Raw genomic sequence first — 12,822 nt, 5'->3', positions numbered from 1 at the left:
GTAGAGTTTCGATCATTAATTGAGTGACTGTGTTTACAAGAATGTGTCACAGAGAGAGAAGGACAAACTCTGCTGTAACAAGATAAAGCTATCCCATGACAGAGAGCTCCTGCATAAGCAGCTTTTATTGGTCTAGTAGTGGTTACTGCACGAGAATGAAATCATTATGCGTCTGCCTTTCACTGAAGGTCAGTTAAACAGCAGAAAACCTGAAAACATCTACAGTATCATAATTTCAAGGGTGTTATGTTAATGAGTAAACATCAACATAATGCAAACTAAATCAATGGGGTTTTTTTTGTTTGTTTCAGTGCCCAGTTTGACCATTAGGTGGAGATGGTGGGCTATCCTGACAGTGGACACAGTGATTGACTAATCTGGCAACCTGCCATCAAACTCTCCTCTCCTCAGCACAGAGTACACAGATAGAGCAGGAGGGAAAATTATGTCTACAAATGCACCTTAAATAATATGCTCTGTCTGGCTGCATTTGATAACATGCTGCTTTAGAAACAGACTGTGTTATCAGTCACTAGGTTTTGATGTCAGCCTGAGCACACAGACACTAGACGTGGAGAAACAAAAGGATAATGGCGCTTAGCTTTGATCATAAGCAGACTTATTTAATGCTTTCATGACAATTTTGAGTTTTGATGTTCCCCCGTAGTTTTTATACTAATGCCTGAGAAAAATCTATTGATCTGGACGCAGCTTTTTCTGTTTTCTCACCAGCCTTCTTGATCCTCTTGCGCTCTTTGAGCTGGTAAGGTTTGTGGTCATGCGATAGAGGAACAGCATTGCCGTCTTTATCGCAAAGAACTCCGCGTGAATCTCCCACGTTGGCTACTGTCAGCTCCTTATCAGACAGCAGGGCCACCAGACATGTAGTACCTGAAGCAGATGACAGAGAGGAACAGGAGGGGGGTACAGAAAGATGAAGAAGGAGCAGAAAAAAATATATCAAAATTGGAGTGGGTAAAATGGAAACAATTTTCTGTGTTTAACTTTGTATCAGTCTAATATTGTCAGTTTTCTGGAAAATTAATTGACCAGTCTGCTTTTGGTTTTAATTTTATCTTCACAATGCACAGCCTGAGTAAAAGCACAGTGTAATACACACTACTGTTCCACACAGAAGTGAAACACATGAAGGCATGTGCAATGCCTCTCTGAAGCAGCTTCTCTTCCTTGTACTGCTTTCTTTTCTTCTTCTCCTTCCTCTTTGTTTAGCCTCTCAACCAGACAGAACAGAGTCTGGACTCAGAATCTGAGGCCTATTGTGTAAGATCCAAAGTCCTGCAGAGAAAGAGCAGATCTGCCTGTTTGGCCATCTGCTCACACAGCGCAAAGACAAAACGGGAGAATGAGGGGAACATGGGAGAGAGGGAGAAAACGAGGAGAAAGTAGGGGGTCCCACTGGCCTGGACCACCCAGACTGAGAGAGGAGGAGGGAATACAGGGAGGATGACAGCAAAATGGGAGACACTAAAGTACAGACACTCCTGATTTTAGAATAAAAATATCCCACATGGCAGAGAAAAGACTAAACCAAAGCTGGTTTAAATGCTGTGATAAGAATGCGGACAACCTACTGAGTTTGGAGACTTTCGCTTTAAAGTTACACATTTTGGCGTGATGTTGACAGACTGACTGAAATGCACCTATTTCCTCCATGAACTGTTCTTCCGTTCATTCACAGCTATCCTGTCCTAGACCTGATACAGGCAGTGTGGCAGGAATGAAATGGGAGGGAGAGGTAACAGGCAACAGTGGGCGCAGATGAAATGAAGAGTCAGAGTGCAGGAAGGTTGGAGAGTTATAGGTTGGAGAAGGGCAAAGATATGAGGAAAGAAAGACAAAGAGATTATTTCTCAGCAGGGCAAAGATTTTACTCTACCCATTTATAGCTTCGGCTGAGAAAAAAAGGAAAAAAAGTGATACACAGAAAATTGGAAGAGACAGAAAACAGTTATGACAAACAGTACCAGTTGGAAGCAGGGCTAAGATGAATGAAGTGGATGCTGATGCCACTTAATTGTAAATTACTTACTAAGAGTTGTATGCAATTTGCGAAAAATCTATTTCTTAGTTTCATCATTGTATGCATGCCTGCTGCTCGTGCCTATTCCTGCTGCTGCCCTGTGCTATGCTGTCCAGCTAATTATCCTCAACTTGTTCTCATGGTGATAGAGATAATGGACCGAGGTGCCTTCTTAGCACGCCCTTCCCCAATTAGCCCAGCCACGCTAAGCACACATTCAGCATTCCCTATTAAAATGGCACCATGGCCCAACATGCACCCTGCGCTCATGCTAATTATTTGCTTAGCTTGGCCAGGCACACCATCAACACTTCAATAAGATTAACATCTCAGCCCCGGTTAGTCTCAATTTGAATCATTGCACTGATTCACTCTCTCAGAGTCAGCAAAGACTCTGTGCCCTCGCTCTCCATAATTCTGGAGAGCGTAAGTGTCCATGCAGCACCAGAACAGATCCCATGGATTTATATTCTTAAGCAAGCTGCTTGGCATTTAGGTGAAAAATGTGAGGGCAGAACTGTCACCGCCCTGCTCATCGTGGCTCAATGACTTCTTCAAAGGCTGTTCTTAAAAAAAAAAAAAAAAAAAAGAATTACTTGCCTATTAGTCCAAACACAATGTTGATTTTTCTATCTGTTCTCTAGAATCTGTTCTCCTTGTAGTTGCACTCAACATTTATAATAATGGGTTGTTTTTTCTTTATTTTTTTTTTAAAAAAAACATAATTTTGAACTGCTTCATTAAAATCTGTTGTTCGCTCTGAATTTGCATAATACGTCACCATGAAGGTTTTGACAGTCTTTGCTTTTTATATTGTGTAGTTTTTATTCCATCATTCATTTCTATCTTTGGAAGGTGGCTGCACTGGGGCCAGGCTCGGCCTTTTAGGAGATTTCAGTGAAATTTAGCTTTTTGCACCAACTTTTGTTGAGTGTTTCTTGTTCCTTTTAGAAGGTAGATGATTACTTACCATAAACTGTAGTGACATTCAGGTTATTTCTGGGTAAATCATATTATGTGATAGGCCTGTGGACCAAGGTGTCGTTTATAATTATACACTGATTATGGCAACATTGACAAATCCACTTTGTGGATCAGGAAGATAACAGATAAAAAAAAATGGATCAAAACTGGCGCAGTAGGACCAAAGTTATTGTCTGTTTTATTCTTAATCTGTGAAAGTCTGGCACCTGCATTACCCACAGTGCAACTTGACAGTTCAGCCTGTGATTCAGTTGTGTCTGATAAGCTTGTTTCTTACTAACTCCACACCCCACATTTTACGATAATCTCCTCCCTGTTTACACAGCCGACTGGGTGGGTGCAAAAAAACAAAAAGCCTTGTGCTGCGATGTCTTACACAGTACAGCACAGACATGTTCAAGGAGTTTTTCATGTTGAGCTCAGGCAGTGAGGACACTTTTGAGAGCCAACATTAAACTTGCAAAGATTTAACACTTGCTCGAGATGATAGATAATTCTCTGCGATGACAAACTTAGCTGTCATGGAGTGACAGGAGCTGCTTTAAAAAAAAAAAAAAAGTCTTCTTGCTGAGAAACTCACCAGGGCTTTGTAAATTTAAAAGTCAGCAGCCAAAATCACTGCAATGATGAGAATAACTGTTAAATCTCAGATGTCAGTCTGGTTTGACTGGGTCTTCCTAAAATGTTTAATCAACGTTACGTCCGTGCCCTTAAGTTACACATTTCCCAGTGCTCCTTTATCTGTACTGTGCATTATTTAACCTTTAAAATAGGACGGTATTTTAATCTTTTTGCTTCTTAATTTACTTTGACCTTGATTCCTGGAAGCATTTTGTCTTTTTGTGTACTGGAGATATATAATTCTGTCTTGGCCAGCTGTAAGTCTATTTGTCTAAGTCTTGACACTAATACTCATGTGGGTACTTATGCTGCAAAACAGGAGTCAAAAAGCAGTATGCCCTGATGAAATATGTGAGGATCACCATCCACCAGTAAAATGGAGCTTTATCAATTTTTGATCTTTTGTTGAACAGCTACACACCCACACTCCTTTATTTGGCAGCTGGGTACACCAGCTGTCTAAACCGCCTCATTGGAGTGTATTCTTTAACACACATCTTTGTGAGTGAGTGAACCACAGTGTGACGTGCACAAATAAACAGCCAGCTTCAGTTAATGATAAGCCACAGTGACAGCAAGTGGATCCACTTCAGGGTAGAAAAAAAAGTCACTATTTCAATATCACAATGTAGAAATTTGTGTTTTGCCTTATTTCGGTTTCATTACTTGGTAGATTTACAAGTCTTTAGTAACCTATGCAAAACTTTCTCAAGCCCCACTATAAGGTCAAAGTTAAGGTCACATTTTGATAATGTTGCAGTTGCTACAGGTTGTATTCCTAAAGGTAAATAAATCGAAGGGATTCATTCGGATCTACTCACCTCTGTCAAATGAGTGAACTGCTGTGACTTGTCACCATTTAAATGAGAAGCTTGCAGTCTGACACAGAGAGTGGGAAGCGATCCATTAGTGCTGTGTAAGCTATGTTTACAAATGATTAATTATACATTATTACGACACTGTTATCCTAACTGGGGTTCTGAGATCAATGTTGGCATCACCATTTGGTGCCACTGCAGTTAAATGAGACTGAAATGCATTTAGTTTTTAGAGTTATGAAGTCACTTCATGAAAAAAAAAAAAAGAAAAAAAAAACAATGAGAAAAACATTAGCGATTAGCATCAGTGGAGTGACAAAACAAAAATGAAATGACTCCCTGCAATGAAGAAACTTTAGAAAAGCCAAAATAGGATTTGCGCTAACAAAATGGAGCCACCGATAATATAGTACTGAAACTTAAACAAAACAGAATTTATACTGTCTCTGGCTGTTTAGCCTGGTGCACCAAGAAATAATCATATACTGCAAATATTATTGTGATACACTGTACATTGATCCATTATCAATACTCTGGGTCACCATTTACTTCCTTACTGTAGATATTTGATTCCTAAAATAATGCAATTCCTCACAGTTCAACCTTTGTCAGTTTGACATTTATATATTTAAGAGGGGTCAGTGTTTTGAATACAGTGTTTTATGTCACCTGTCTATGAATCACTTCATAGTGCAGTAAAAAAAAACATTCAGAGGCATTTTTTTGAAAGATGGATGAAGGTGCACAAACTGTCTTACACATACTTTCCTTGATCTAATCAAATATGTCAATCTTAACCATTTCACAATAAGGGGACACTTAAAATCACACATCTGCTCTTTATGAACAAATTATTCAAGATGAAAATCTCTACTAAAATGACTTTAAAACAGTCAAAGGAAACCAAAATCATCAACCCATGGAGGGCTTTATTCAAAATCACACAGAAAATCAAAGTAAAGCACTGAAATTACAGGCCCAACCAAGCTGTGTCATCACAGCAACACTTAATATGACTTAGAAGTGTGTAATGCCCTTATGTGCCTGTATGCACTTTCAACAATGTCTGCTTACAACAATACATGCTTATTATTGGACTAATTCTCTGGGCACATATCACACAACTACATAAATGTTAGCGCATACAGAATACCACACTGCATTATGGAAACTGTTTCCATAACACACACACTAAGCTCCTGGGCATTCCATCAAAGTCCCATCTCTCTTATCTTCCTTTCAAGCACTTTTGTTCACTGATAAACAACAGCGGGATGAAGGAACAGGGGGGATAAATCTGATAAGCTCTTGTTCTGGACTGCGAGCTGAACTGAGAGTGTATCTCTCTATTTTCCCTCTCTCGTTCATCCCTGCCAGCTTAATTTTGGCCTTGATTACGACAGAAAGCAGGGAGCTCTGCGCCCTAAATGATGTGATTGTTGATTCAGATACAGTGATGAGAATGCACAACAATTACCTGATCAGCAGATCCACCCCTACAAAACGCTGACACGAAAGTTAGGACAAATACTGCAGTAAGGTCCATCCTAACAGTTTAATGCCTGGGACCAGACAGCCAGTCCTTCTTGCTGTGTTGTTCAAACACAGGATGATAGGAATATAGAGGGATAAAGGAAACATACCAACAGATATAAAATATTTGGAACCTGAACACAACAGGTTACATAGCTTAAGAATAGGCATAGGCAGAGGGATGAACAGAAGATATCAACTTTGTGGCCGTTTTGAGAGCAACGTAGATCAGATGATGCTTATCTGCGACTGTGGAAGCAGCAAAGGAGAAAAGGATAAGGATAAAAGTGGATGAAGAGGTCGAGAGCAGGTGAGTGTTACAAAAGGTAATGGAACTGCAGCGTATCATCCTTTTTGGAGAGGTAGAAATCAGCTTTTGCCTCCAGACCAGGAGCTTCAGGTTTGGAGATTTCAATTCTCCTCTTTAACAATCAGCACATCATATGAGCCATTGTTCTCAAGAGCATATGAGGCTTTTTAATACCAATGACCACCTCATTTACATGTGAGTCACATGTCAGCTGTTTAGACATTTAGCTAACTGTAATCTACACTATTACCCACTCTTCCCCCTTATCGATTTTCTTCAGTAGAACTCATATGTATTCCAGCTTGGGTCTTATTTATTTATTTGTAGTTTTGGCCATCATTTCTACAACAATGAACTCACCAATGGGACTGCTGAGCTCTGGGAACACTATGACATTGGTGCAGCAGAGTCCTATTCAGTTCGAAGATCACCCAGGTTGCAGATAACAGCTTATGTATCATATCTAAACAATTATTTGAAAACTTAAATTTTAAAGTGAAAGTGGGGCCTCTGTTGATCTGAGGGTTAGGACTTCAACAACAAACTAAAACATCCACAATCATTGTTGTTATTTCATCACTGTCTACTATCCTAATTTCCATTCAGCTTTCTACTGTAACCTCTTTAATCCCCAAAATGAATGAATGCCAAAAAACAATACTTAAACACAAATAAAAACAGAAACACAACTGTGATGGACATTAAGAATAAAGAGTTTGGATTATATTTTACCACATTAGTTTTAATTGTGGCTAAAGTCAGGGTTTGTACTGTTCATTTAACCTACAACCCTAAAATATCGACAGCTTTCATGGCTAATAATTCCAAAGGAATGACAATGATCTATAGCTCAGCCATTAGTTAGTCCAAAACCAAAACCTTTTCATAGTGTCTGTCTCAATTTTCCAATCTCTGCTGTGAGTTAATATAATCAAGAACAGGAAGGAAAAGTGACCCTCCCACAGGAAATCTGAATTCTTGAGGTTGCACTATGTCTCTACAGTTAGTCTATGTTGCATCTTATAAACTATATTTCAACTCTCTCTCCCCCAATGCTCAATAAGCCAATAATGTTTCTGGTGTACCAAAAAAAAAAAAAAAAATCTGCAAACAATTCTTCTCCATTAGTGTTATTTTCTGCAAAACCTATTATAAACTTCTTTTATCTTTGAATAATCATAAAAACAAGGATGTGATATAATCTAGAACAAGGTCAAACATGTCTGTGAACAAAGTCCATATGTGTCTGCATTGCATGAGTCTGCTGTGGGACCTGATCTCTTTCTTCTATCTCCCAAGGTTTGTTTCTTTGCTCTCTCGTCACCCTTTGTTTTGGTTCACGCAGATCAAGCTTTTTCATCACTCTTTGAATCCATGTTCTCCCCACTCTTTGAATGCGCCGCTCTCTGTTTGTCCCCTTCCTGTCTCTCCCCTTAGCCTTTCTCTTTTATTGTTCTCCCCTCATTCTGCCTGTCATACAGGTGTCCCCATTTCTCTCTACTGTATAGCTCTCCGCAGCAAAGTGTCCTCTTCCCACACGTGCATCCTTCCCTGACTCTTCTCCCACCTCTTGCCATCGCTCTCCCTCTCTCTCCCTTTCTCTCTTGCGTCACCCTCCCTCCCACCTCTCTCCAGAGATAATTACTACAAGCCATGTGAAGATCAGCTTGTATTTAAACAGCTGAATAAGCAAGGCCTGGGGCCACTGACAGTCGCTATTCAACAACAGTCAAGTGAAACAGTGGAAGAGAAAATAATAGAGATATTTAAAAACAACACTGAGAACAAGTTAGTGCTCTGTCATTGTGTATCCAGTAATGAGCGATTCTCATGGGCAAACTCCTCCTGCATGTGTCCTCTGTCTTCCAGTGTTGTGGTCCCAGCACACATTTAGATCCTTACTAATGAATATAGACAGACAAAGCCACTGCAGGAAATCACCATACTTGCAAATATATATATATATATATATATACACACATTAAATACACACACACACACACACACACACACATATATATATATATATATATATATACATACATACATATATATATATATATATATATATATATATATATATATATATATATATATATATATACACATACATATATGTATACACACACACACATATATATATATATATATGGGGGTATTTTTTTTACAGGGTGCTGAGGTGTTTAATGAACAAATACACAAACCTGCTTCATTGTAAGTGGCAGACAGCTTGTCCAACATCTCTCTGTCCAAAGTCAAGATCTGCTGTTCCAGGATGGAAGGATAGGAAAGGCCGCTTCGCTCTTTTTTTTCATCTCTTTCTTTGTCTTTTTCTCTGTCTCGTTCTTTCTCCCGTTCATAGGTCAGTAGCTGCTGACGGAGAGCCTCGGGCAGGTGGGTCTTGGCAAAGTCAGCAGCAGCCTGATAATGGAAAGCAGAGGGAGACAGCTAAAAGAATTAGATGGCTACAGATAAAAATGGCTTTGGTGAAAAACACTATTAGAGGCAGTATTACTACTAAGGCAATTTTTGTATTCACCATCATGGCTGCTGTAATGAAAGTATATTGTCCGGCTTTAGGTAATTTAAAAAAAAAAAAAAAAGTCAATCAAACCTTTAAAGCTCACAAAATATGTTTGTCTATTTAATCCGTACAAAGCCCAACATGTTAAAATAACAAGTTTTAGTCTTGTGGGGAGTTATGTCCTGGAACAATTTCTTGGCTGGGCCAGTAAGTCCCTGGAGTCTTGTCATCACCTTGAAGTTGCCAGGCACTGGCAGCAACAAAGAGAATCATTTATCTAAATTCCTAAATATTTGATACAAAATACTGTAACACAGTGCCAATTTATTTAAAAAAAAAAAAAATCGGATAGTTTATACAACCACGCATACACACTGTCTTTTGAAAGTTGCATACACAGTGGGCTGCAGTGGCAGTAACCTGCTGGTCCCCTCTGCCTTGCTGAAGATGATAAATCACAGATAACGAGAGATAAAGAAAGGAAAAGTGCATCGCCAATCAAATACACACCAACTCACACTGGCACCCTGCTGTGGGATAGAGCTGAGCTAGAGAAACTCTATCCTCACCTCTATCCGTGTTATTCTAAAGATAACACCAACTAAAACCCTTTTTCACACATTCCCACTGCTGTTTCAGAGCAAATAATGCCTCCCTCCCCTGGCTCAGTCCCGAGCGGGGAAGACGAGCCAGTCCAAGGTCATGAAGTGCAAAAAGTTCCAAGTACAAATGTCAGCTAATGCCCTGCTGACATGTCACTGATCTGCAGCATCCCAGATTCATACAGATCATATTTCACACATGGTCTTCCTTTACAAAAGATCTAATGCCTGCAGTAATTGAAAAGCAGCAGTTTAAGAAAACAAAATGAGCCATCCAAGACTGCAGGAGAAAGACGTTTGCAATTTCCTGGCACTGTCTGTAATGATTTGAGGTCATATGACAGAGACAGATAGATGAACTCCATGTCTCAAGTGCTCATGCAATGTCCCCATTTAGATGTCTCTCCTATCTCTACTTTCCTCTCTTTTTCTCTGCATCGTATATCTCATTCTGCTCTGGGAAATTGCCTTCAAGGACTCAGATAACCCTGTCTCCTCTACTTCTTCTCCACACACGAAAACAACTCATCTCCTCCTCTCGTTATGTCTCCTCAGCGTTGTTAAAGCCTTCCTCTGCAAGCTCCGTCACTCTTCCCTTATCTTCTCCACTGACACCCAAACACTTCCCATGTTTTTCTTTCTTGGATGTATATGAGCCTGTCATTCTCTCATTTTCCATTTCCCACAGTCCCTTCTCTCTGCAAGTCATCACAGAACTTTTCTCACTGTCTGGCGCTCTCCCTTCTGTTGTCTGAAGACCACCACCACTGACATATCTGCATGCTGCTGTTACCATGTAGAGTGTAGGTGTCATAAGTTGAGTTCAAAGGTCACAAATAGAACAGGAAGCCTTTTGTCTGCTTCGGTTACACTGTGCTTATTGGAGAGCTGTTTAATTGTCTGAACTGTTTGTTTTTGTCTGTTAAAATGCCCCTTTTCCAAATACATTCCTTCTACCTTTCTGTATGTGTTTGTATGAGTATGTAACAGTCACTGAGAGAGTGTGACTGTGTGTGTTCCCCAGCCTGGGAACAGCAGGGAACCTCGACAGAACAGAACGCACATCTGCCCGACTGGCTGGCTAACCAGAACGAAGCGTCAAACACCTGGCTGCAGCATCTGCACCAGCCTATAGGATGAAAGGAGGAAAGGACACATGAGGCATTGACAGCAGGGTTGAGTGGAGGTGAAGACAAAATGGCAAGGAACAAAGATAGGCATGCAGGAGGAAACGGAATGAGATCAGCAGTAATAAGAGCACAATGGAGGAATGTCAGAAGAGCTAAAGGATGAGAAGGCAAAACCTGAATAACTGGAGTGTACAGGACTGTCTTTAATGGGACAGTTATTCTTGCTGAGAGAGACAGAGAGAGAAGGTCGAATAAGCAGGGGGTCAGTTCCAAAAACTCCTTACTGCAAAGCAATGGAGAAAGTAAAATGAGGTGAAACTGAAAGTGGGATGGAGAGGCGATTAAGACGCTGAGTTTATATGTTAATTGGGAAAAATAAACAGAAATGAATAAGAAACTGTATGATGGCCTGTTTTAGTGTGAAGTTTGAATAATTTGAAGCATTTCTTGTTCAAACAAAGGTTATGATGATGGGCAGTGTTAGCACTGGTTAGCACTAAGCACTGCATGTTCAAATGTGCATCCTTGTGCACTGAACTAATAAACTGTAGACTAATTAGTAAAATTTTTGCTAGTGTCATCAAAAAATGGCACTTGATGCAAGAAAGTTGAAAAGTATGTCCTGTAAATCCCAGTGTATTAAGTCCAATAGTCATTCTGCTTTTAGCTTTGTTTTTGGTCTCCACCAACTCCTGAGGGAAATATCTGTGATTTCAGCTGCTAAATGCTCCCACAACTAGTCCCTTGCTTTGTATGTTTTCGTGTTTTAGGTGCTCAGCTTTTTCACTGAAAAGACCTTTTGTTGAATCTGGAAAGAAGAATGAAAACAGTGAAATGAACCAAAACAGTAAAGTTGGAGGAAATAAAGCCAAGCAGTGAGCTGAAAGATGCTAAACACACTGGAAGACTCAACAGAAATGCAGACTTGGGTTTTGGCTTGGGTTTTTACTATGTGCACCCCCTTTCACAATATTTACAGTTATTTGATCCTTTGTTAACACAAAAATATTTATTAGTGTACCCTTGCTGGTTTTGCCTGACCAATATTCCAAAACCAGAAATATTCAACACAACTGAAAACCACTGTGAAATTTGAACTAGCCAATGATGCTTTTGCTTGATAAATGACTTGACCAGTTGATCAATTCTCTAAATCTCTGAATCAACTCACTGATTTATCAACCGATAATCTTAGAGTCCCCTCAACAAACAGTTTTTGCGGTAGAGAAAATGATTACTGTGACTTCCAGTCTCAACACAAGAGAGTTGGTTCAGAGTGCAATTACTCATGGCTGTGCAGAGCATCACTTTAGGCTCTCCTTCACACCAGACTTCACTTGCACCACAGCCAAGCTCAACGACTTGTTACACGCATACACAGGGTACACAAGCCCACACGCACCTTCCGATCTCAGCAGGTCCACCTACACACTGTCACCCTTTGCATCATCCGCCCAGTTTCCTAAACACTCCCTCTCGACTGCTGGCTGAGAGACACTCACATGTACAGTCCAACAGAAACAGTCGGGCCTTTTAAACACTTCGATCCATCACATCGCCAGGCCGGCTGAATTGTAGAAAGTCATCTGAGTTTTCCTTCAGAATCACCCCGAGGGAGTTTCATAACCGAAGTAGAAAAATCTCTTTCTGCACTCTTTCTGACAGATCAAGCATGCAGATGGAGAGAAGAAGAAAAAAGGAGATGGAGGGGGAGAGACTGAAGAAGGAGTGTTAGAACCGTTCATTAGCATCACTCAAGAACATCATTAAAGAAAGAGAGCAAAAGAGAGACACCAGTTTAAAGACACAGCCTGAAATAAATGACAGAAAACCATCAAAGCAATGAAATACTGAGAAAGCAGTGGATACTACAGAAGAAGGAGTCTGAAGAAACAGCATTTCAAAATATTTCCCTTTGTTGCCATCATTCCCAGTCCACAGGTTTTAAATTACAGAATCCATCACTGAGGAGACTACATATGCCAGTTTCCAATCCCCATATTAGTATGCAATGGCTATGAAATGTTAAGTGCTTTTTGTGTAAAGAGGATGTTGTATTTGCAAGAAATAACTGTTGCACATGTGTTCACTGCAGAAGTGTAGTGTGTTTCTCCTCAGGATGACTTTGCAGAGCTCAGGATGTCCACAGGGCCAAGGAGCGCATTAGCACAGAGCCCAGATTTCATTACCTCACACCTGAGCTTTGTGAAGCCTATGCAAAACAGAGGCTGCAGGTAGGAGTGTGTGTGTGTGTGTATG

At 40.1% G+C, this 12,822-nt stretch overlaps 1 protein-coding gene across 1 annotated transcript in view; it reads right to left on the bottom strand.

The window, feature by feature from the left end:
- The window catches only part of ppm1lb (protein phosphatase, Mg2+/Mn2+ dependent, 1Lb), a 42,564-nt gene that overhangs the window by 3,228 nt on the left and 26,514 nt on the right, over positions 1 to 12,822 (bottom strand). Inside the window, exons 2-3 of the mRNA XM_026298722.2 lie at positions 8,512 to 8,728; positions 730 to 891 (exon numbers count right to left, since the gene is read on the bottom strand). Of these exons, the coding sequence (XP_026154507.1) occupies positions 730 to 891; positions 8,512 to 8,728 (379 nt within the window). The remainder of the gene's footprint in view (positions 1 to 729; positions 892 to 8,511; positions 8,729 to 12,822) is intronic.

Source organism: Mastacembelus armatus, chromosome 13, assembly GCF_900324485.2.
Source record: "Mastacembelus armatus chromosome 13, fMasArm1.2, whole genome shotgun sequence".
Lineage (NCBI taxonomy): Eukaryota > Metazoa > Chordata > Actinopteri > Synbranchiformes > Mastacembelidae > Mastacembelus > Mastacembelus armatus.
The sequence above is the reverse complement of the archived record's forward strand: the minus strand, read 5'-3'. Positions and strand labels throughout refer to the sequence as shown.